Source organism: Leptopilina heterotoma, unplaced genomic scaffold, assembly GCF_015476425.1.
Source record: "Leptopilina heterotoma isolate Lh14 unplaced genomic scaffold, ASM1547642v1 Lhet_66, whole genome shotgun sequence".
In the NCBI taxonomy this organism is placed as follows: domain Eukaryota; kingdom Metazoa; phylum Arthropoda; class Insecta; order Hymenoptera; family Figitidae; genus Leptopilina; species Leptopilina heterotoma.
The window spans coordinates 1519045-1543178 of NW_025111153.1; the positions used below are offsets into that span (position 1 = coordinate 1519045).

The 24134-nt window shown below is 29.3% G+C and overlaps 1 protein-coding gene across 1 annotated transcript; it reads right to left on the reverse strand.

Moving 5' to 3' along the window:
* Positions 1 to 16030: 16030 nt before the first annotated feature.
* On the reverse strand, positions 16031 to 17345 carry LOC122510095. Its single transcript, XM_043624507.1, has 4 exons — positions 17197 to 17345; positions 16490 to 16765; positions 16276 to 16411; positions 16031 to 16132 (listed from the first exon to the last, which is right to left on the reverse strand). Exons 1-4 carry the CDS (start codon positions 17343 to 17345, stop codon positions 16091 to 16093), a joined length of 603 nt encoding a protein of 200 aa, XP_043480442.1. The 3' UTR covers positions 16031 to 16090.
* Between the last annotated feature and the right edge of the window lie 6789 nt (positions 17346 to 24134).

Sequence of the window (24134 nt, forward strand, 5' to 3'; positions counted from 1 at the left end):
CTTCGAAATTTAATATTCCTATGGTGGGGCCTGCTAATTTTCCTATGAATCCAAACCATGGTGTACTTCGTTTTCGGATTGTTTTTGTAATGGGTGCTTGTGATTTGTAGTAATCTTGTTCTCTTAATTCTTCTATTGTTTCTTGTAATTGTTCCCATTGCATTCTAATTATTGATATTCTCCTATTTATTCCGTGAAAATTCATTACTTCTTCACAGCTTGTTGGTAAAAGACGTCGGCATGGGATTTCTGCTTGCCTAACTTTTTCTTCTAAATTTGGTAAATGATTTTTGAAACTTCCGGTGTCTAAAATAATTACTGTACGCCATGTTCCTAATTAATATTAATATTAATATTCCTAATGACCTCATAGTTTCTGTAAGCAAAAAAAAATAAACTAAAAGGATGTTGTTATTCATTTATTTATTTTTTTTGTTTATTTATTTATTTTTATTATTATTATTTTTTTTAAAAATTTATTCTATTGCTTTTCTTGCTAATTTGTCAGCTTCTTCATTCCCTATTATGCCCTTATGTCCTGGTTCATATATTAATTCTACTTGTAAACCCGATATTCTATTTTTTAGTTGTTGAAAAAGTTCCTTACTTTCCACCTCACGTTTTCTATTTGTTTTCCATCCATTTTCTTCCCATTTTGGTAACCATCTCTGGTAACCATCTATCGTAAATCTAGAGTCAGTATGTATCCTAATTTTTTTATAACCTAATGATCTTAATATATCTAACGTTTTTAATATAGCTTCTAATTCTGCTCCGTTATTGGTTTGTTTTATTATTGCCTTTGAACTGATATTTGAAGGGTGGTTGTGATTGAACCAAATACCTATCCCTGCCGTGGCTTTAGATTTACCGTTGGCCGTACATGCTCCATCTGTATAGACGTGTATATATCCTTCGGTGTCCGTTTTAAATCCTGCTTCGTTTTCTAGTCATAAATAGGCCTTTTTAACTTGGTCCTTGTGCTTTCTAAATCTTTTCCCTTCCGCGTCGCAGAGTATTAAATTGTTATTTTCTGTAATAGTGACTACTTCATAGGGTCCGTGATAATAAGGTTCGAATTTTCCGGTTCTTACTTCTTCTTTAACATCTACTACGTCTCCTACTTGTATATTTAGAGGTCTAGATTTTGTATCATAATGATCCTTCGAAGTTTGTTTTGAGTTTATTAAGTTGCTAGCTGCTATTCTTCTTATTTCTATTAGGCGTGTTATCAATTCTTAAATATAAGATTCATAAGTTGCTAATTTTTCTTGATCCGGAAATGCTGTGGGTGCCCTAGCTAACTTTCCGAAAACTAACTCATAGGGCGTAAATTTTGTGGCTTCATGTACAGAAGTGTTATATGCGAACATTGCATATGGTAATAATCGATCCCAATCGTCTTTCGATTTAGCATAATGTCTAATGAATTCTGCTAAAACTGCGTGGCTTCTTTCTAATGCACCGTTTGTTTGCGGCCTGTAAGCTGTAGTTGTCACTTGGCTAACTTTGAATAGTTTGGCTAATTTTCTTAATAAATTGCTTGTAAACATTTTTCCTCTATCTGTCAATATGGTTTTAGGGGCCCCATATAAGGAGAATAAATTAGTAGCTATCGCGTGTGCAATTGTAGTGGCGCTAATATCCGGGACTGCGACAAATATACAGTATTTGCTCAGTTGATCCTGCATAGTCAAAACATGACAATTTCCGTTTACTGTTGTTGGTAATTTACCTACACTCTCGAGTTACACTTTATCGAATACGTCTAGGGGCGTGTCAGTAATTAACATTGGTTCCCTATTTTTTGTTCTGACTATTTTCCTTTGAGCGCAACTACGACATTTTCTAATATATTCCGTGATATTCTGTCTTAATCCTGGCCAGGTATATTTTTCCCTAATTCGTCTGTATGTTTTATTAACTCCTTTGTGTCCGGCTATCAAACTATCATGATATTCTGATACTATTTTGGATCTAATTTCCTCTGGTGGGATAGTGATTTTTCCGTGACACAATTTCATTGTGATATCGGTGTCGCAGAATGTTTTTGCCAGCTTGTTTATCCAAATGGTCCCTAAAGGTTCTAATAGATCCCCATATCTTGATATCCTAAGATGGGTTATTTTGTCCTTAAATAGTACATATCTAAGATTACTAAATATTTCTTCTAAGTTTTCTAAATGTATTCTATCATCATAATTATTTGCTACGATAACGGTATAAATGTTATATTTTCCCCTAGGTGTGATTAGTATTTGTCCTATTTTAGGTTTTTTTGTTTTAATATCTATTAAATCTATACCTCCTATTGCTACCATTAGTTTGGAAATAGAGGTGCTAGGTTCGATGTCTCTTGACATAAAATGTACGTAGTTATCTCTTTTACTAGTAATGGCTTCGCGGTCATAAGTTATCACTTTCGAACTATCAAACATAAATTCTTCATTTGTCCTTCTTGGTTTTTCTTGGGAATTACAGATGTCATTTATTAAAGGAATTGCTAAACCTAATCCTATGTCATTTTGGGTTTTCTGATGGTTTTCTTCCGTTACCTACATCGTATTTTTGTTTTCGATTAGTTTTCTAGGTATTTTACGCTCTTTATTATGTTCATTTTCTGTGGTTTTTGTGGTTTCCTCTAGAATGGAATTGGGTACGAAAGAAGTTGATTGGGCTTTGGGTTTGTTAAAAGATAAAGGAGTGTCGAACGTAACTGCTTGTCTGTTTTCTGTTACTTTAGCTTCCTTTTCATTTATCGTTACCGCTTCGGTGGGAAACTGAGAGGAGTCTGGAGGATAATATGAAGGATTTTCGATTTCTTTGGTTATTTCTCGTAATTCAGAAATAATGTTGTCCATTGCTATACCTTCCTCTTCTAATCCGTTTTTAAGTTCGCTTCTTTCTAAACTTGGGTTATGTATAGTGTCTTCGTTACTCGTTTCGTTGCGCTCAAACATTTCATTATCCCAAAAATAACTTTGGTGCTCTAATAAGGACGCATCGAATTTTTTAATTGAATTTTTAATATCATCTACCATTTCCTTGTCGGGGGTTTTTTTTATGTTATTCAATTCGCTGATTGTGATGTCATTTTCATCGTCTTCGTCATCTGTTGTGCCTATTGTAGGGCTCATGTATATTCCTATTTCATTTTCTGTCAAGGGGCTACCTATATCGTGAAAAACATCATCTTCGCTTGACTCTTCACTTTCTGTATCTAAACGAGTTTCGTTTAACGAGGGTAAAACGCTATAGTCTTGTTTAGGTATAGGTATTTCATGAGGTCCTACATAGGATTCTTCTTCTACGCTAGTCTCATCACTACTTGAGATTGTTAGTTCGGAGGGGAATTCTGTAGTTTCTACGCTAGCTACTGGTGTTTGTTTATTTATTCTCGGTCTAAGCCTAGTTGCTATTGGTCCGTCGTCTATAATGGGGGCTGTTTGTTTGGGTTTGGTTTTCCCTGGTGGCCTACCTCTTTTTGGTTTTATTAAAATATCTTTAGCGGGCCCTTTAATTGCCGAAGAGTCTGATGATGCTCTAATTCTACTCGATGCTGAAACATTCTTTTTTGATTTTTGTTCCTTTATTAGACTTTCAACTCTCTGTTTTTCTTTATTTTTGTCTAAAAGTTTGTTTAAAACCTGACTTGCCCTTAATTTTGAGCCACTAGCTCCGCTACTTATTGGGAAAACTTTAGTTTCTTTCGTTTCTACTTTTTCTTTCGTTTCCGTATTTTCTAACATAACCTCACTGTCACTACTTTCGCTGGTGGTAGAAATTCCCTTATTTTGTTTTTCTAAATCGCTTAATGTTGGATTTTCCGATAGACCCCTTAACCAACGATTTATTTTGCCTGGTTTACACTCGAAGTCGTACTGATAATCCTGTAGCCTTAATAACCATTATGTCATTCTGGCCGTGGGTTTCCTAGCGTCGTTTATGATTTTTAAGGGTTCATGATCGCAAGATAATATGAATTTTCTTCCATACAAGAATGGTCTAAAATTTTCTAACGAATTTATTACTGCTAAACACTTTTTTTCTGTGGTATCATAATTATTTTCAGCTCCTACTAGTGTTTTCGAGAAATAGGCTATTGGTAGATCCATTTTGTCTATTTCTTGTGTTATCACTGCACTAATTGCATGTTCAGAAGCATCTGTTGTTAGTTTGAAAATTTTGGAAAAGTCTGGATGTTGTAAAATAGGATTCCTACACAAAGCTCGTTTAAGTTGTTTTAAGCTACGTTTTTGTTCGGTTCCCCATTTGAAAGTTATGTCTTTTTTTAACAAGTTATATAGCGGCAACGCTATTTTAGCGTAGTTAGCTATAAATTTTCTATAGTAACCGGTAATTCCTAGAAATTCTTTGATAGATTTCTGATTTTTTGGAGTGGGAAAGTCTTTTATAGCTGCTAATTTTTTAGGGTCTGCCCTAATTCCGTTTTCTCCTACAATATGTCCTAGGTACGCGACTTCTTTACATAAAAATTCGCATTTCTCTGGTTGCATGGCTAATTTTGCGAACCGCAATTTTTCTATCATTCGACTAATAGTTTTGTCATGTTCTTCTAAAGTATTTGAAAAAACTATTAGGTCGTCTAAATACACGAATAACTCTGCCCCTTGTAGACCTGAGAGCACATTATCCATTAATCGCTGAAAGGTGGGGGCTGCATTTTTTATACCCATGGGCATTCTTTTGTATTGGTAATGGCCCCGACTATATGAAAATGCGGTTTTATGCTGATCCTCTTCGGCTGTCCCTATTTGGTGATAACCCATAGCTAGATCAAAAACGGAAAAATATTTAGCACCTCCTAAACGCTCAAGTATAGTACTAATTAGAGGCATGGGGTAACTGTCCCCTCCATTTTTTCGTTAAGGGCCCTAAAATCTATCACTAGACGCCATTTTTTATTCCCCTGCGCGTCCGCTTTCTTGGGAACTATGAGGACTGGTGAGTTATAACTCGAATTTGATTTTACTAATAAATGATCAGCATACATTTTATTTACTAATTTTACCCCTTCTTGTTCGCACTCGGGAGATTGCCTATACTGTTTGCATCTAATTGGTTTTTCGTCCGCGAGAGGAATATGATGCTGTACTAGTGGTGTAACCGGTAATTTGTCGCCTGGCAATAGAAATCTATCTTGACCTATTCTCACCCATTTTTTTACATAATTTAATTCTTCAATATTAAGATGTTCTAACTTTATTTTACCTAGAATTTGAGTTATTCTCATTTCCTCCTGTTTTTTCTGATTTTCTTGAGTTGCGAAATTTTCTATATTTTCTAAATTTACATACTCAAAAGGTAGAAGTTCTTGTGGCGTAACAGAAATAGTTATATCTCTTTCTGTAGGATTAATGGCCATGACTTTACAATTACCCTTACGTTGTTTAACTAAAGCTTCCCCTAATAATAAGCCCTTATCTGTTTCTATTCTGGGTAAATATCCCTCTTTTAGATCATAATTACTAACGGGTATGTTTACTACTTGTCTACTTCTAGCTTTTATTCTTAATATACGTGGAACTGGCTTTACCTTTTTTTTTAATTTTACGCTTTCTTGTTTCGACTCTAAATCTACAAATGGAATTGGATTAGTTGGTTGAGAAGATGTTATCAAAGTGTTATAAAAAAAATTGACAATTGCTCTTTCTTGTCGTAGATACGGTTTTCCTATTATTCCCTGTGCCGAAATCGGAAAACTCGGTTCAACTACATGGAATAGATGTTCCATATCATTGATACTTATTTCTACAGTACCTAACGTATATACCTTGGTCATAGTGACTCCTGTAAAAAAAATTGTTTCCGATGTTTAGATAGGGGCATCTCCTTTTAAAGCTGTACTTTTAATAATGTTTATGTCCGATCCTGAATCTACAAAAAAATAGCCTTATTTTCAAAAATATAATTTCCCTCTAATTTTACCATAGGTGATTCGGAAGTTATTTCATTTATTTTAAATGTAGCTACTGATCGCTGAACCTGACTATTGTCGGACGCGTCAAATTGTTTGAGCTCGTCGTCGCGCCGTTCCGACGAACTGTCTCCCAGTTTAAATTGTTGGATGAGCTTTGTCTAGCGGGCGATACCGAACTATTGGATCTTTGAATATTACCTAGATTATTGCCTTGATTTGTGAAATTCTGGGTTCTTTGATTGCTGTCATTGGTAGAGTCATTGGGATTATATAATCTTTTATCCGAATAACCCCCTTCTTGTCTTCTATTTTGCTCTATGTTGTAACTACGATAATGTTCCCTATTTGGGGACCGGTTACTATCCTGTTTATATCTATTTTGCTGATCCCTCTGATTATAATAATTGTCCCTTCTAGAGCGATTGTAGTCCATTGTATGTTCTACATCCCTATCTCTCGATTGATTTCTCCAATTTTCTCTATATATTTTAGGGTGTGATTCTATACTGTTAGACCGATAAGGAGACGCTTCTCGAAAGTTGGGACGAATTTTCCTTTCTGCTGCCTTTTTGGCACACTTACGGGCGTCCTCTAAATTGTCTGGATCTTGAAAAGCAACTGCTTGAGAAATGTCGTCAGGTAATGCATTAATGAATGACTTTAATGCTGTATCTTGAAAAATGGGCATTGATGTTGATATAACTGCGGTGGCATAATCGCCAGATAGGGCTGCTTTAATACCTCTTACATAGGATTGTACTCTATCAAAAAGTGCATTGATATCCTCATCTCTTTGCATTTTCAACTCAATAATTTTTAAAAAATAAGTCTCATAGGGGAATCCAGAAGCAAATCTGTCTTTTAAAAGATCTAATAACTCATCTAAATTCGGAAAAAGTTTTCCTTTCGTACAGTTCCTAGCACTTTCTCTTATCTTGCTCAAAACGTCGGTAATTAAATCTGGTTCGCAAATCGCAGGGACTTGGGAAGATGCATGTATCACATCTTGAATAAAATCAGCTACAGATATGTTGTAACCGTCAAATTCTGGTATTTGCCTAACTGCCCTTTGCAAAAGTTGTGTATTTTTAAACGATTGCGCTATTATAATGTTCGCATTTTCAGCATTTACTGCTTGAGGTGGTCCTGGATTTGCTATTGCCGGTGGAAATCCTATATCTGTACGAGTAGAATATAATTGTGCTAGCATAGTATTGTTTAAATCTATTTCAAGCCTATTAGGGGGACCCCCTCCTGGTGGCCCTTGTGGTGGTCCTCCTGGTGGCGCGTTACCTCTTTGTTGCCCTGGTGGCGCGCCATTATCTCCTAAATTCATTTTTGTGTTTTGTGTTTTTTTTTGTTTTATTATTATTATATTTTTTTTTTGAATGTCGTTTGAGATTAATAACTTTTTAAAAAAAAATTTTATTTAATCCAATTACCTGGCAGCTAGTCTTATAAATGGTGTTCTATCCAACCCGAACTAATTGCTTGTTTCCAACCTATAATAGCTAATTCTTTGTCTATTGTTGTAGTTAGTGTTGTCTCAACAACTTGAAAATAAATTTCTTGTTCTTCTATAATTATTATTCCTCCCACTATTCTGTATTCTTTTCCGAATAACGTAACTATTTCTGTAGTACAAGGCCAATATTCGTCTTCTAATAATTCTACTGAGATAAAGTTCTGTTTTATTCCGGTTGTTATAGTAAAATAAGCTGCACCCCCTATCAAGTCAGGACTATTTAATTCTATTTCGTAACTTCCCTGGGTTGTTGTGGGTATACATCCGTCTATAAGTACATAAGGCATGGGTAAAGCAAAATTAAGATTTATTTAAACAATCATAATAATAGTTATTTGAATGTTAACGTATGACTTCGTAACTATTTTTAATTTTTTTATTAATTAAAAATTATTTATATTATATAGCCTCATTAAAATTGGGAATCTTGTAATTAGGTTAAGTACACATATACAACAAACACTAAAAGGGCAGACAAAACAACCTATCATCGTCGCAAGATTATTAATTTCAATTCTATTAAATTAGTAACTCTCATTAAACTTCCTTGGTTTCATTATTATTTGGATATGCTACAAGAAGTTTAATGAGCTGTGTGCAACAGCCTCCCCACTATTAACATTTTTATGAAATTTTAAGGTGCGTCCATGATTTAGACTGATTTAACGATTGAGTTTGACTTGGTTCCTCCCGCAACAAAGTTGTGTATATTTACTTTGTTGCTCTCGGGAATTGAGAGTTTTATTTTCAATCATATATATATATATATATATATATATATAGGGTAAAGGTTAATAAAGGTTATGTATAATAAAGGTTTTTTAAGAATATTGTATTTTCTTGAATTAAGATATTTGAGTTCGGTTTCTATATTATTTGGCGTGATTAAGTTGATATAAAAGTAATTATTTAAAAAGTAAAGTGAAGTTAAAATAAATCAATTGAATAAAAATTTAAGTTCGGTGACCCCGATTTTTAAATATTTGTTCAATCATATAAAATCAGTGAATAAAAAAAAAGGAATTTATTTTCATTGTGGAATTTTCAAATAATATAAATATATAAAAGTGACATCTGAATAAGAAGGCGACCAAGGAAATAAATTGGGATACTGGAATATTAATCTCAAACAGGTGTATATTAAATGCTTCGTCGGAGGAAGTAATCTGATACTTTTCTGAAATAAGTTTAAAGGTAATAAAATTGTTCTGGTGAGTTGACTTAATATTGTCCAAACATACTACACATTCTATACAAATACACAGATTTCTTGATTTGCATAATATTGCGCATAAAAATAGATTATCATTATTAATTTGTAATTAATAACAAACATATAAAATCGTGAATGTCAGTTTGTTTAAAACAGTTACACAATTATTAATAATAAACCATATATTATTTTAACTGTATAAAAAAGTGTTTTATTGAAATTTTACACCTATTACGATATATCTTTTCTTCCTTTATACTCGAGTAAATACCGTCTAACCGGAGCCGCTGAATAATAGTGGACTTAAGAAAGGGATCCACTACCTTTAAAATATTTTATTTCTGAAGTGCAAATACGTTTCCTGAGGATAATTGAATATAATTTCAATTCTTTGTTTAATTGATAAAAGTAATTTTTCCAATTAAATAAAGTGGATTTTTTTGTGATAAAGATTTATTAAATTATTATTAAATAATTAAAATTCATATCTAACAAAATTGGTGGCAGCGGTGGGATTTCTTTCTTTTATTTATAAAAATATAAAAAAGGAAAAATAAAAAAAAAAAATTTAAAATAAATTATATCACATACATACTAATACACTTACACATATTATACAAAATTGAAATATTGAATTAATTCATTATATGCAGTGTACTATAATTATAAAATATTTTCTTGTGTTTAATCTATTTCAGGAAAACTACATTTTTGGGTTTCTAGTAAGGTGCGGGTAGTTAGAATTTTTTTTAACTCGCTAACGTCGAGTTTAGGGAACGGTAACTATCCTTGCAGTCGACAAGCTCTGGTTTCCTTAATAAATCGGTTTTATTTCCTCGAATAAAAAACAACCTTGTCGGAAGTGTGTAGCCACTTGGACAAGTGAGAGGATTAAAATTTGTCGAATACTGATAATGATTAAATAGGGATTTCGTTAGAAAAATCAAAAGTGAATTTTCATTATTTTGAAATAATAATTGTTTGTCATTTAAAAGTTGCTTGGTTTATAAACTTTAATTCAAAAAATGAATAAAAATGAATTGTTAATGTAAAACGGGATTTTTTTATTATAACAAACATTCGAGTTTAAAATAAAAATAAAGAAAAATACATTTTTTTTAATGTAATAATAGATTTACTAAATATTGATAAATAAATCATAATTTGACATGAATTGAGATGTGTTAATAAATAACACATAAAAATAATTTCAAGATTGAGGAAGAAAACGTGCTGACTAGTAAAACGTAGTAGAATTTCCAAGTCAAGGCCGGTCACAACGAATAAAGAATTAAAGAGAACAATGTGTAGAATCTCAAATAAAATTTGTGTCATTTTTCATAAATACAGCAAACTATAAATTAGAACTTATTTGCTATTATTTTGTTAAAAAATTAAGAAATTTTTTTTTTAGTTAAATGTTTATTTAATTTAAAAAAAAAAGATTAATTACAGAAATAATGCATTGACACAGTAAAAATGCAAGGTTTTTCTTTTCATCAAGTATTTAGAGCATTAAGCAATTTTGTAAAAAAAAAAAAAAACAAACAAATTATATCAGAATTATGCAACAATGGGCTAATATAAAACTATCGTGTTATTGCATTATGTTTAAAAAAATTTTTTTTATTAAAGTTTTCTGAGTTAAAGTTAAATCAATTACTTATATTTGAATTATATTAAAATTAAAATGGAAACAGTTTATGACGTGCTGTTACACACGGTGGTCTTCAAGCACTTTTAGGTTTACCTAAAATGAGTCAAAATTGTGCTAACGCAGTTTTATCTGTAATCGTCCCAAGATTCCAAATTTTCATTTCCGAAAATCGTAGCTGATTCTTTTTTCGAAAAAAACATATACAGTACCGTCCGCAATTGTCAGTCCACCCATTTTTAAAGGAATGACAAAAATTTTTTAACATAAAATTCATGAAAACTAAAATTTTTTTTGGTTTATATTTTGAAAGACGATAAAATTTTAAAAAGAATAAGACCTTACAGAAGTCATTTGGCCAAAATTTGTAGAAGATATTCCTAAAAATCGTCATTTTCAATGTTTTACAAAAATTTAAATAACTTCTAAAATAAGGAACGCTTTTTAATAATCTTAGGCTTATTTTAAAGGTCTTTTTCTACGGAATAAGAATTACTTATAGGCATTAACCTGTAATTTTTAATTTGGAACAAGCATGACGTCAAAATTAGACAAAAAAATTGTAGAAATTTGAAATCAATTTTTTGTACTAAAAACTATTCTAGAACATATATAAAACATGATATGGTGTAGATTTTTCAAGAAAATTTAATAAAAATATATGTTTGAATTTCAAAAATTATTTTTCTTTTAATAATATTATTTCAAATTTTTTGAATTTTTTTGTCCAACTTTGACGTCATGCTTATTCCAAGTTAAAAATTACAGGTTAATGCCTATAAGTAATTCTTATTCTGTAGAAAATGGTCTTTAAAATAAGCCTAAGATTATTAAAAAGCGTTCATTATTTTAGAAGTTATTCAAATTTTTGTAAAACATTGAAAATGACGATTTTTAAGAATATCTTCTACAAATTTTGGCCAAATGACTTCTGTAAGGTCTTATTCTTTTCAAAATTTTATCGTCTTTCAAAATATAAACCAAAAAAAATTTTACTTTTCATGAATTTTATGTTAAAAAATGTTTGTCATTCCTTTGAAAATGGGTGGACTGACAATTTCGGACGTTACTGTATATGGGCAATTCCACGTGATATTTAAGTCCACATCTTAAAATCGGCCAAAAAATATATTTTTTCTATTCTGTATCGAAAAAACAGATACGTATTTTTTTATTTTTGTTTAATTGTACAAATTTTCGAGTTATGAATTTTCGAAATTTTTGACTTGTAATTGTAGACTTATATTCAGTAGCTATAATTCCGAAAATATTGAGTTTAGGAAAAAGTTGTCAAAGAATGAAAGTTTTAGTTTTCTTTCGAGTTTTAAGAAATGTAAACAAAAATTTTTTTTATAAACAAATTAATTGTCTTTAACTTTGGGTCAGATTTAAAAAAATTTTTTTTAAATTTATTTATACCTTATAATATAGAGGAGAGTTTCCAAAAGTCCTAAAATGGGCCTTATGTGTTAAATGAGTTTTAAAACATTTTCAAAAATCACTTGCAAGCATCACATGGGATATTTTTACAATTAACTTTTTAGAACTGTCTGCAGCGTATAAATTTTAATCTATTTGTGTTCTTTGTTTTAAATTAAAGGGTCTACGCTGTAGACAGTTTTAAAAAGTTAATTGTAAAAAAATCCCACTGTCGACTAAAATCTCACGTGGAATTTCCCATAGGGATAATGTCACCTTGAGTGGACCGCCTGAGCTTTTAAGTTATCTGACAGCGGAAACGTGAAATAAATAGTGCGAATAGCAGCACCGCACCTAGAAACCGTAAGAAATTAAGTTCCGCAATAATCATATACGTTACCGTTTGATGTAACGCATTTTTGAGAACACAAACCAAAAGAGAAGTCGCTATTTCAATGAGTAAAGTGATTTGGAAGTGTAAAAGTAGTGTAAAATTTAAGTTTTAAAAGGTAACTTATTTTTTTCCTACTACTTTGGACATTGAAATTGATTGTCTTAGTTTAATTAAGTGATAATTTTGACTAAAAAAAAAATTTTGGTGTCTGCCATAAAAAGTTGTTTGTCACCATGAGTGGACTGCCTGTTTTTTCCATTTTTAATTTCAGTTTAACATTTTTTAGATATAAATTGACAATAAATTAGTTTGAAACTATGATTTATGTTCTTTATTAATTTTTTTGTGATATGTGACAAAATTATTAAAAATGGTTTCACTTGTAAACATTGCGACACATACATGGTCTGAAGCTGCATAAGCATAAATTTTGTTTCAATATATCAGAAATATTAAATACATTAAAGAATTTAGAATAACTTTTACAATTTTTTAGGAGTGGACCACTCAAGGTTACACTTTTTTCATTCCTTAAAAATTAGCTTTTTTTAAAAGTAAATTGTTTTTTCCAATAAAAAAAATCAAAGCTATTATGGCATAAACACTTTTCTAGGGATTTAAACTAAAGCTTGAAATAGAAACCTCCGATTAATTTGCTTTCATAAAGAATTTTTTAGAAAAAAAGCGTAGGCGGCCTACTCAAGGTGACATTACTCTATATCTGTTTTTTTCGAAAAAAGAATCAGCTACGATTTTCGGAAATGAAAATTTGGAATCTTGGGATGATTCCAGATAAAACTGCTTTAGCACAATTTTGACTCATTTTAGGTAAACCTAAAAGTGCTTGAAGACCACCGTGTACAAAGAGGACACATAGAAAGATGGAAAACGGAGGGATATTATTCTGAAGCAGAAGATCGAAAAAATAATTTTACAGATCAATGGCATCCAAATCAATGTCAAGATAATTATAACATTAAGCAAGATACACACAGGATGGAAGACAATAATTATGATCGAGATACTGATTATTTTGATGATGATGTTCATTATGAAGATCAATACAACTACCAGAATGCAAGTAACCAATTTAACATGTATGAACCACATTCACCGAATTATTATCTTGAACCAAATGACTAACAATGGCAAATACAGAACCATCAACAAGGTGAACAATTTGATGAAAGGACATATGACCGTAATGAATTTAATAACCAAAATAGGAACATGCATTTTGAAGAACATTGGAAAAATTTAGACATGACATCACAAGGCTATGAAAGAAACAATTTTAACGACAGGGATCGGTACTTTCAAGATTATAACACTAATTACAGAAAGTACACACATGCAAACGATGAACAGAACTTTCATCTCAGTGAAAGAGATAGAAGATACAACGAACAACAGGAAATTTACAGAAGATTATGCAATCGACAGCTACCATCTTTCAACAATGATTGTTATAGAAGAGATTATTCTATAAACAAACGCAAATTTAATAGAGAACGTGTTGATGATTTCATAATACCACCCGTTATATTCAGCGATTCGCAACCAAACAGGAACCTTGAAAAGGATAAAGAACAATGGGATCATAACATCTCACCTTCTATAAGTGAACTACGACTTGCAACAGAAAGTGAAGAATCCACCGACAAAATTACCACTCACAGTATAAAAAAGACAGTGGAAGAAGAACAAATAGCGGTGTATACGAATCCTATTATAAATAATTCCGATGACGAAGAAGATATTAACATCATTGAAGAACTTTCTGAGAAAGAAATAACAATTGTTTGGGACAATGAAATGTTTGAAGACGATGGAAAAATGGAGGAGGACACTTTACAAAATCTTGGTTCGGAAGATAGCAACTTTACAATAGATTTAAAGGAAGAAGACGAATTAGAAAACTATACTTGTGCTATTAACGACATTTTAAAAGAAGACAATGATATTTCAAAATCTAAAATTAACCGTGGACTAAATGAGATAAAATCAGATCAGGAAAGTAACGAAAAAATTATTAAGAAAAGTAAAAAACTTTTAGATAATACACAGACTAATAATGAGGATATCGCAATCGTGGAGAATTCATATTCACTAATAGAACGTATGAATTCGGACAGCCCAATGACAGAACTAAGAAAAGGAAAACCCCCTGGAAAGATCAAATTTATATCTCCGGAACAATTAAGTATGGAAAATAAAGAAGAAAAAAAAGACGAATGGAATGATCAAGTATCAAATGCGGACGTAATCATTTCGACAAATACTTACGCTGAAGTTAAAGAATTCGTCACAAATACGAATTTTTCATTTAAAAGCCTAAATCAAGAAATTTCAGAAATGGTGAAATATTATATCTCAATACACAAGAAATTATTAGGAACACATCAAAAATACTTTTGGATTAAATTTTTACTCGACACAAATTGGAAAAAGGAAGCAGTTTGCAGATTCCAAGAAAATGAGTTACTACAATGTACAATACCTAAAATAGTAGGAACAAAAGTTCTTTTCAATAGGTTGGGTATTGGTTAAGTGTAGGAAAGCTTTTTTTTTGCTGGCCTTTAAATATCATAAACGAACTATATAATAAACATGGGTAAATCATTTAATTTAAAATATGGGTACAGTAAATAATAATAAAAAAAATACATAATAGCTTATTATACTTATTACTTAATTAAATGAGATAGAAAAATTAAATAGAATTTTGTGAACATTATAAGGGGTTAATTATTATAATTATTATTAATTATTATAAGGGTTATATGAGTTAATTTATTTGAATTTCGCTTGTTAGGAAGTAATCACCATAACAAAAAATTAACAATATAAATAAAATTTTTGATATATATTCTATTAGATAGGCATAAATTAAAATTCATTAGGAATAAGAATACTCAGCTTGTAGGTACTCTGAAGTAGTGGTGAAACGCCGGAGAGCCGAGAAAAGTAAAATAGAAAGAGACAGAAGCATAGGTTCATGCATTGCTTCATGGCGGTAGCTGACTAGCGGGGAGCCAAACGAATAGAAGGAAGTGGAGTAAAGGTGTACGGAGCAAAGCATTGTCTCGTGATAAAAACGAAACAAGCGGAGCACCTACAAATATGATGAACGAGAGAAAGAAAAACGAAAGGAATCAAACAGTTGGTATATCTAGATATATAGTAGCCAGTATATAGATATACTAACAATTTTTTTTAAACAATAAATGCATACAATTAATGTAAAGCATTTTTTGTTATAATAGTTTTTTTTTCTCTTTAAAATAATAATAATTTTATTAAATAGAATTTAAACAGCAAAAAAACAAATCAAATAATAACAACATAAAAAATAACACAAACAAAAAATTTCATATTATTTTTACATTCAAAAAAAATTTTAATACATAACATATAATATAAAATAATATATAATAATAAAAAAAAAATTCAAAAATTTGTTAATTACAAAATTATTAATCAAACAATTATTGATCGTTTTTTTTAAATTATTTAATTGATTACAATTGTTACTTTTATTTCAAGAAAACTAAACTACATTTTCCTTCCAGAATAATTTTTTTTCATTGAAAAAAGGAGGATAATAAAGAAAACATAAACACCATTTTTTTATATATACATATATTTTTTTGTTGTTGTACGTTTTAATACACAACAATACATAAAAGGTAACTAAACACCAATATTAAAAAAAAAAAATTTTTAACAATACTAAAAATGATATAAAAGAAACAAGTCAATTTTTATACTTTCTGTCAATTAAAATTTAATGATCAAAATTTGAAAAAAAATTAGTCTAAATTTTATCCTAACAAAATTCAATTTAATAAAAAAAAAACATTTCTAAATATTAACCCTCAAATTTAAAAAAAAAAGAAAATTTTTTTTTCTCTGGTACCACCAACAGACAATTCGAGCTGAACTCACTGGGAAAACCACACATATGACACATTTAACTTCCAGCGCTGAAACAAATAAAAAACAACAACAATGAATTAATAACAAATTAAAATGTTTTTGTAAAACGGAACAAATTATAAAAACAAATTAAATATATAAAAAGAAAATAGTTATATATAATTAAACAAAAGTACATAAAAAAACTTACAAGTTCCCAACCGGAATAAGTCAATATTAACTCCTCCCAATCTCTCCTGTATCGCTGAACATAAACCAATTCAAAAATTGGATTTTTTGGTCGGAAACCACGTACAATGGGCAAAACAGGCAAGCTCGAAAAGGATCTAAAATAAAAACACACAAAAAAGTTTTATTCCCAATTCATTTTTTTTAGGTAATTATTTTTTTTTAAATTTGCTCACCGTGTACGCACGTTGACGCCTAAGCATCCAAATATTTCCTCAATCAGCTCATCCTCCGACTCATTACACACAGTCGGCATCAAAAAATCTGAAGGGCACCAAAAATAACGGACTTTATATCGTCGCTCTCCCCAACACCAGAGGTACTCCTGTACCCTTTCCGCTTTTTCACAGTCATAATTCCGACTTTCTGACAATGCGGTCTCGCAAGGCCAGAGACCATTAGGATCCACCCGAGACGCAGCATTGACCCAATCGGAAAAGAACACACCTCGCCTAAAATTTTTTTTAATTAATTTTTTTATTTTCTATATACACAATTTTTTTTTTACATAATTTTAGTTCCAAAATTAAAACATGACAAAAATATAAAAACAAATACATGAATAAAACCAATAAAAGAAAACATCAAAATAAAAATGACACTATTGTAACATAAATAACACTAACATAAAAGATCAAGTTTAACACTATTAATTTTTAAAATTTATTAAATTTCAAAAAAAATTATAACAAATATTACACTCTCATTATAGAACATTTAAAACGCCTGTATTCAAAAACAGCAAAATTTACTGAAACTTTAATATTTTCAAATTGAATAAAAAACGCAACACTTTAAAAACACAAACAGATGAAAATCTGCAATCCTTTTCATGCAAATTTTAGTATAATACATGATAAAAAAAACGAATATAAACAAATACGTACCCCAAGACACCGGATTTAATTTTTTATCCTCCTCGGCCAGGTATTTTGTCTTCAAATATGCAAGAAGACCATCGACACTATCAACACTATTGCTCACAAGATCCAGAGCAGTACGCAAAACATCTAAATTATATACACCGGCCATTTTTTTTTCTCGTTTTTTTTCAACTTCACGAATCAACAAAACGTAAAACAGATCACAATAACTGACGAACAGAAACTGAGAAATATTACAAAAAGCACATATATTTCAACAAAACACATTTGCAAAGTTGCAAATTTTAACCGTGAGAACAAAAAAAAGGAAAACCAAAACCGGACGCACACGATCTAATTACATCTCCATTTTTTTTTCACTCATTTTTTTTCTTTCCTTTTTTTTCTTAATTACATATATAAATAAATAAGTATATTACTATAATTTTTTTTCCTTCTCTTTTCTTTCTTTCTTAAATATTTTTCTATATATATATACTTGAAATAAGTAAACAAAATAGTTTTTTTAATTTATTTGTTAATTGGATAAATCGATTTAATAATTGTTGTATAAACTTCAGATATTTTTCGTCCCACTCTACTTTACTATTTTTTTTTAGAAATGTAAATTTAAAAAAAAAAAAGGTTCATACAAATGTTTTAAAAATCTAAGAATTCACAATAGTTACAGTCAACCTAGTCGTAGAATTTTTATTTTATATTATGAAAAGATTGCCATTGTGAATCCTTCAAATTATTTTTATCATTTCCATCTTTTATTTTACTCAATTTTAGCTATGAACCGTTTCTAAAGTAGGTAACTTCTTTCAAAAGTTATTAAAAAAAAAAGACAAGATTTTTTTTATAACTAGAGTTTATAGTTAAATTTTACAAAATTCCAATCATTAAAAAAATCTGTTAAATAAATATGGAAATCAAAGAGATTTAAAATAATTCAATTTTTTTTTAATTGAATTTTTTTTAAAGAAATGATTCTGTAGAGCTATCGTCTAAAAGTATAACAGAAATTTGGATTTTCAAGGATTTCAATTTGAAATTTTCGCAAAGTTTAATTTTTTTATATCCAGGCTATAATGTTTTTAATACTTAATTATTATATACAAAAAATAACGTTAACTCATGAATTGATTTTATTAAAAAGTTCTATCGCAGTACTATTCATAAATACAAAAATAAATATTTGAAACAAAATATACAGAAAATGCTTAAAATTAGATGTACGAACTTAGTTACGCGACACCGTATCAGGTTACACTTCAGGTGACTAGGTCAGTAGGATATAAACATTGAAACCAATGCCTGAATAAACAATTAAAATGTCTCATTCACTTTTATGTAATTTAAATGGAAAATATATATTTCTTATTATTTCTCGTTCTCTAAAAAATATAGCTGATAAATTTAAAATAATATGTTAACGAAATAAATAATTAAAAAATACACAATGTCTAAGAAGCAAAGTTATAACACATAAAACAATAAAAGCAATCTCAGCATTTTATTAAACTAAAATTTCGAAAACTCAAATTCTATTTAAAATTTTTAAATAAAAAAAAAAGAAATGTTTAAATATTACAACATTATTAAATACATAAATTTGTAACAAAATAATTCTTCATAAAAAAAAAAGTTCTTAATTTACATTTATCGTAAGCAAATTCTTCGCATAAAATGTAACAAGTACACTATAAGAAAAATTAAATGAAAGCAAATTATTTTTATTTACAATAAAATCCTCCTAAAAAGGAAAGTTAAAGATAAAACCGTTCAACAAAGCTTAATTAAAATTTGATTCTATTTAAGAAGTTTTTCTTATAGTCAACCTATAAAGCTGTCAAGGGACGACAGCGCATAAAAAGGGGGGTATAGGGGTAGAAAATCAAAAATTTTCAATTTTTTTATACACCATATATGAATAAATTTTATTAATTTTGTTTATATTTTTTTTTCTCTTTAAATAACTTTCTGCGAAAATTATATTAAAGAAACAATGTCAGCCAATAAAAATTAACATTATTTCTTTAACAAAATTTTTTTTTGCAATATTCTGAACCAACACAAATCATCGAAAAATTTTTAGATTTTCGTTTCTTATAAACTTATTTAAAATTTCATAAATATTCATTTTTATCACACTAAATCTAAAAATTAGTGACACATAGGTAGTTTTGTAAAAATCATTTCATGTAGATGTACCCAATTCCAGATTACTCAATATAAACAAAGTAAAAAAGGCATAAAATAATTTGTAACCTTGTTGTTGTCTAAAATATAAAAATAATAGATCAAATAACAAATAAAACTTTGTAATCGACGCAACACATTTCTTTAAAAAGTAGAAAATATTTTCAGAAGATGAACAATTCTTTATAAACAAAAGACGAATTAAAAATTGTATTAAAATTTAAACAAATTGTTACAGTAAATTCAATTTTTGACATTATGAAATCATTTCATTATAAAAGATCTATTTTATGTATTATACGTTTAAAATCCGAAATAATTGTAGCATGAATAATAATTTATAATATTTTTTTTTAACATTTAAAAAAAAAATCAGACATCACCAATTAAATTATTTAATTTTTTTGTAGAAAGAAACATCATTGTACACCGAAACAAGACAAATAAAATCTAGCCTGGTAAAAAATGCAATAATATATCAGTAATTAAAGTAAGTTTTAGGTTTTCAGTAACTCAATTTAAAAAAAAAAAAAAGCAAGTTTAAAATCACATATTCAAGCGCATTTTTTTCCCATGCTCGATCTTAATGACTTAAAATACAAAATTACTTGTCATTAAACAACGAAAAATTTCCGACTATTATTATTATTATTATTAATAAAACAAAAGCAAACTTCATTTATTTAAAAATCTTCCTAAAACAAAAAAGAGAGGAAACGAATTTTTGAGATAAAATTACAACTAAAAGTTTGCCTCTGTTTAAAAACCATTATTTTCAGCAAAACCAACAACTTAAATATTGTAAAACCATTGAAAGGAGGATTATATGTAAATCTCACAAAATTATATGTTCAACATAAAGCTGCCAAGGGACGTCAGCCAGAAAAAAGGGGGGTATTTGTTACGTATGACTTCGTAACTATTTTTAATTTTTTTATTAATTAAAAATTATTTATATTATATAGCCTCATTAAAATTGGGAATCTTGTAATTAGGTTAAGAACACATATACAACAAACACTAAAAGGGCAAACAAAACAACCTATCATCGTCGCAAGATTATTAATTTCAATTCTATTAAATTAGTAACTCTCATTAAACTTCCTTGGTTTCATTATTATTTGGATATGTCAATTTTATAAAATTATTGCGAAAGTCACGGACAATACCCATATTTCAAAATGAATTTCATTACAGTTTCCAAAGAGCTTGTTTTTCATCGAAAAACTCAGATGTATTGATGTCAAATATTTTAAATAAAAGACACATACAAGTGAAACTACTGTGGTGAGAAAGTATTGAACTCATGCCATGCCATTAAAGGAATTTGCAAGCTTGCAAAAAGCTTGCCTCGCAACAAGAAGTTCAATGAGCTGTGAGCAACAGCCTCCCCACTATTAACATTTTTATGAAATTTTAAGGTGCGTCCATGATTTAGACTGATTTAACGATTGAGTTTGACTTGGTTCCTCCCGCAACAAAGTTGTGTATATTTACTTTGTTGCTCTCGGGAATTGAGAGTTTTATTTTCAATCATATATATATATATATATATATATATATATATTTTTCATAAGGTTTTTTAAGAATATTGTATTTTCTTGAATTAAGATATTTGAGTTCGGTTTCTATATTATTTGGCGTGATTAAGTTGATATAAAAGTAATTATTTAAAAAGTAAAGTGAAGTTAAAATAAATCAATTGAATAAAAATTTAAGTTCGGTGACCCCGATTTTTAAATATTTGTTCAATCATATAAAATCAGTGAATAAAAAAAAAGGAATTTATTTTCATTGTGGAATTTTCAAATAATATAAATATATAAAAGTGACATCTGAATAAGAAGGCGACCAAGGAAATAAATTGGGATACTGGAATATTAATCTCAAACAGGTGTATATTAAATGCTTCGTCGGAGGAAGTAATCTGATACTTTTCTGAAATAAGTTTAAAGGTAATAAAATTGTTCTGGTGAGTTGACTTAATATTGTCCAAACATACTACACATTCTATACAAATACACAGATTTCTTGATTTGCATAATATTGCGCATAAAAATAGATTATCATTATTAATTTGTAATTAATAACAAACATATAAAATCGTGAATGTCAGTTTGTTTAAAACAGTTACACAATTATTAATAATAAACCATATATTATTTTAACTGTATAAAAAAGTGTTTTATTGAAATTTTACACCTATTACGATATATCTTTTCTTCCTTTATACTCGAGTAAATACCGTCTAACCGGAGCCGCTGAATAATAGTGGACTTAAGAAACGGCAACTATTATTACAGGAAAAATGGCATCCCCCTAAAACCTCATGCAATATATGCTTCACGAAATAGCGCGTTCACTGGTTATTAACATTACCTATTTGAAATTCTTAATGGTTTCGGAAATATTTGGCTTGTCCGGTTTAGCCCCAGTCTCTCCTACATTAAAGAGTTTAGAATATCTTTTACAATTTTTTGTAATAAATTACCTAAAAACTTCTAAGAGGATTTCTGGTCAATTATTTAAAAAGAATTCGATTATTCTATTTATTTCGCTTTCAAATGTTTAGTATGATAAAATTACTCTGCCTTTTTGAAGAAATATGCAAAAGAAAAAAAAGAGTTACAGAATACGTCACGAAAACTTTAACGATTTTTTATCGAAAACACGTTTTTGAAAACAAGAAAACTTTTCTCAAAACCTACTCAACCGATTTTAAAACCCAAAAACCATTCGATTCTTTGTCTAAAAAACTAGACAAAAAACCTCTAAATTTTTACAATTTTTACCCCTCTGAGTAGTTATACTATGCCGTTTCTAGACAAACATGTGTGAGTGCATGTCTGTGTGACTTTGAGAGTATGTGAGTGCGTGTCTGTCTTAGGTAAGGGGGGGTTAACCTTGAAAAATATGGAGGGGGTAACCTTAAAAAGGTGGATGTTCGCTGGGGGTGACCTTGATAAAAATGGGGGGTGACTTATAGTGGGGGTAACCTTGATAACAAGGGGGTGACCTCGAAAAAAGTAGAGGGAAACCGTTAAATGTAATATATTAAAATCATAGAAGGAGGGGGGGGTGATTAAAAAAATGTTTGCAACTGTTGCTATGGGAAATTTGACCTCGAAAAAAGTGGAGGGAAACCATTAAATTTATATATTAATTTCTTATAATTGGTAGGGGGTGATTAAAAATGTCTTGGAATTGTTGCTATGTGAAAAAAATGTGGATGAACCGTTATTTATGTAGATATTAATTTTTTAGAATAGAAGGGGGGGTCAAACGAATTTCTTTATACTTTTTACATATGTTATATTTAAATGCTTCAGTAGCAATAGTGATCATTGTCCATATCATAAGAATTACATTCTTCTTAAATAAATTAAAATTTTAAACAGAAAAATGAATCAATATAATAGAGTTAGATCTATTGATGATCTATTGATTATTCCGTTTTCTTTCTAAAAAGTTAGTTATTTAGAAAAAGTCGGTTCAAAAATTGTTGTGGAAATTGATAATAGTTATCTATTATATTTACCTGATGATATTGTGGGGTATCTAGGCAAGCACACAATTAATTTTCATAATGTTGAAGCTTAACGAAACAATCTTTATTTGAGATATAAGAAAGATGCATCGATTGAAAAAAAAATTGAATTTGTCAATGCTGGTGTAGATGAAGTTGATATTTAAAATGGATAGACTGATATTAATTTCTTAGAACAAGAGTGGGGTGGGGTGAAATGAATTTCTTGATACTTTTTACACATGTTTGATTTAAATGCTTCAGCAGCAATTGTGATCATTGCCTATATCGTCAGAATTACATTCTTCTCAAATATCGTTTTAAATACTAAACAGAAAAAATGGATCAATATAATAGTATCAGATCTATTGATGATCTTATTCCAGATAAATTCTATCAAGTTACTTATTTCGGAATAATCAATTCGAAAATTGTTGTAGAAATTGATAATAGTTGTCTATTATATTTACCGGATGATATGATGGGGGGGTATCCAAGCAAGCACAAAATTAATCATTTTAATGCTGAAGCCCCACGAAACAATTTTTCTATGTGTTATAAAAAAGATGCACCAATTGAAAAAAAATTGAATTTGCTGATGGTAGACAAGATTTATTTTATATGTAAAAAATAGAAAAAAGAAGAAAACATATATATAGCTTAAAAATTTCTTGTTTAAACTTGTTCTGTGTGAAAAAAGTGGTGGGGTAGATGGTATAAATGTGTGATTTTTAACATCAAATTTTTAGTCATCATTAGCATGAACAAAGCAGCAAATATACTTCCAATCAAATCCATCAAATCATTAAACATTGTTGAAGCTTATATTTTATTGACAAATTTAAAAAAAATTAATACAAAATATGGACAAAAAGTTACAGTGGAGATTAGCTCAGAATATTTAGTATTGTCACCTCAACGAATGATGAAAATTTTTTTTCGGATGAAGAGCATTCTGACATTTTTGAAAACTTGAAGCAAGAAATTTACAAACGTTCTGTCTACTTTAAATATTTGGGTGGAGAATACAATCAGTTTGAATTTCATTCAGCTTTTGAAGCAATTCCTCAATAATTGGCATATCTACAACGTAATCACTTGATACTATCCACATTATACAATTTAAATTCAACTTTTACCAAACAAATTGATGTTGGCATTGCAGGAGAAAATTTGAAAAGTTTGTCTGTTCAAGTTAATTTAAATAGCAGTCATCCTAGAGGAACC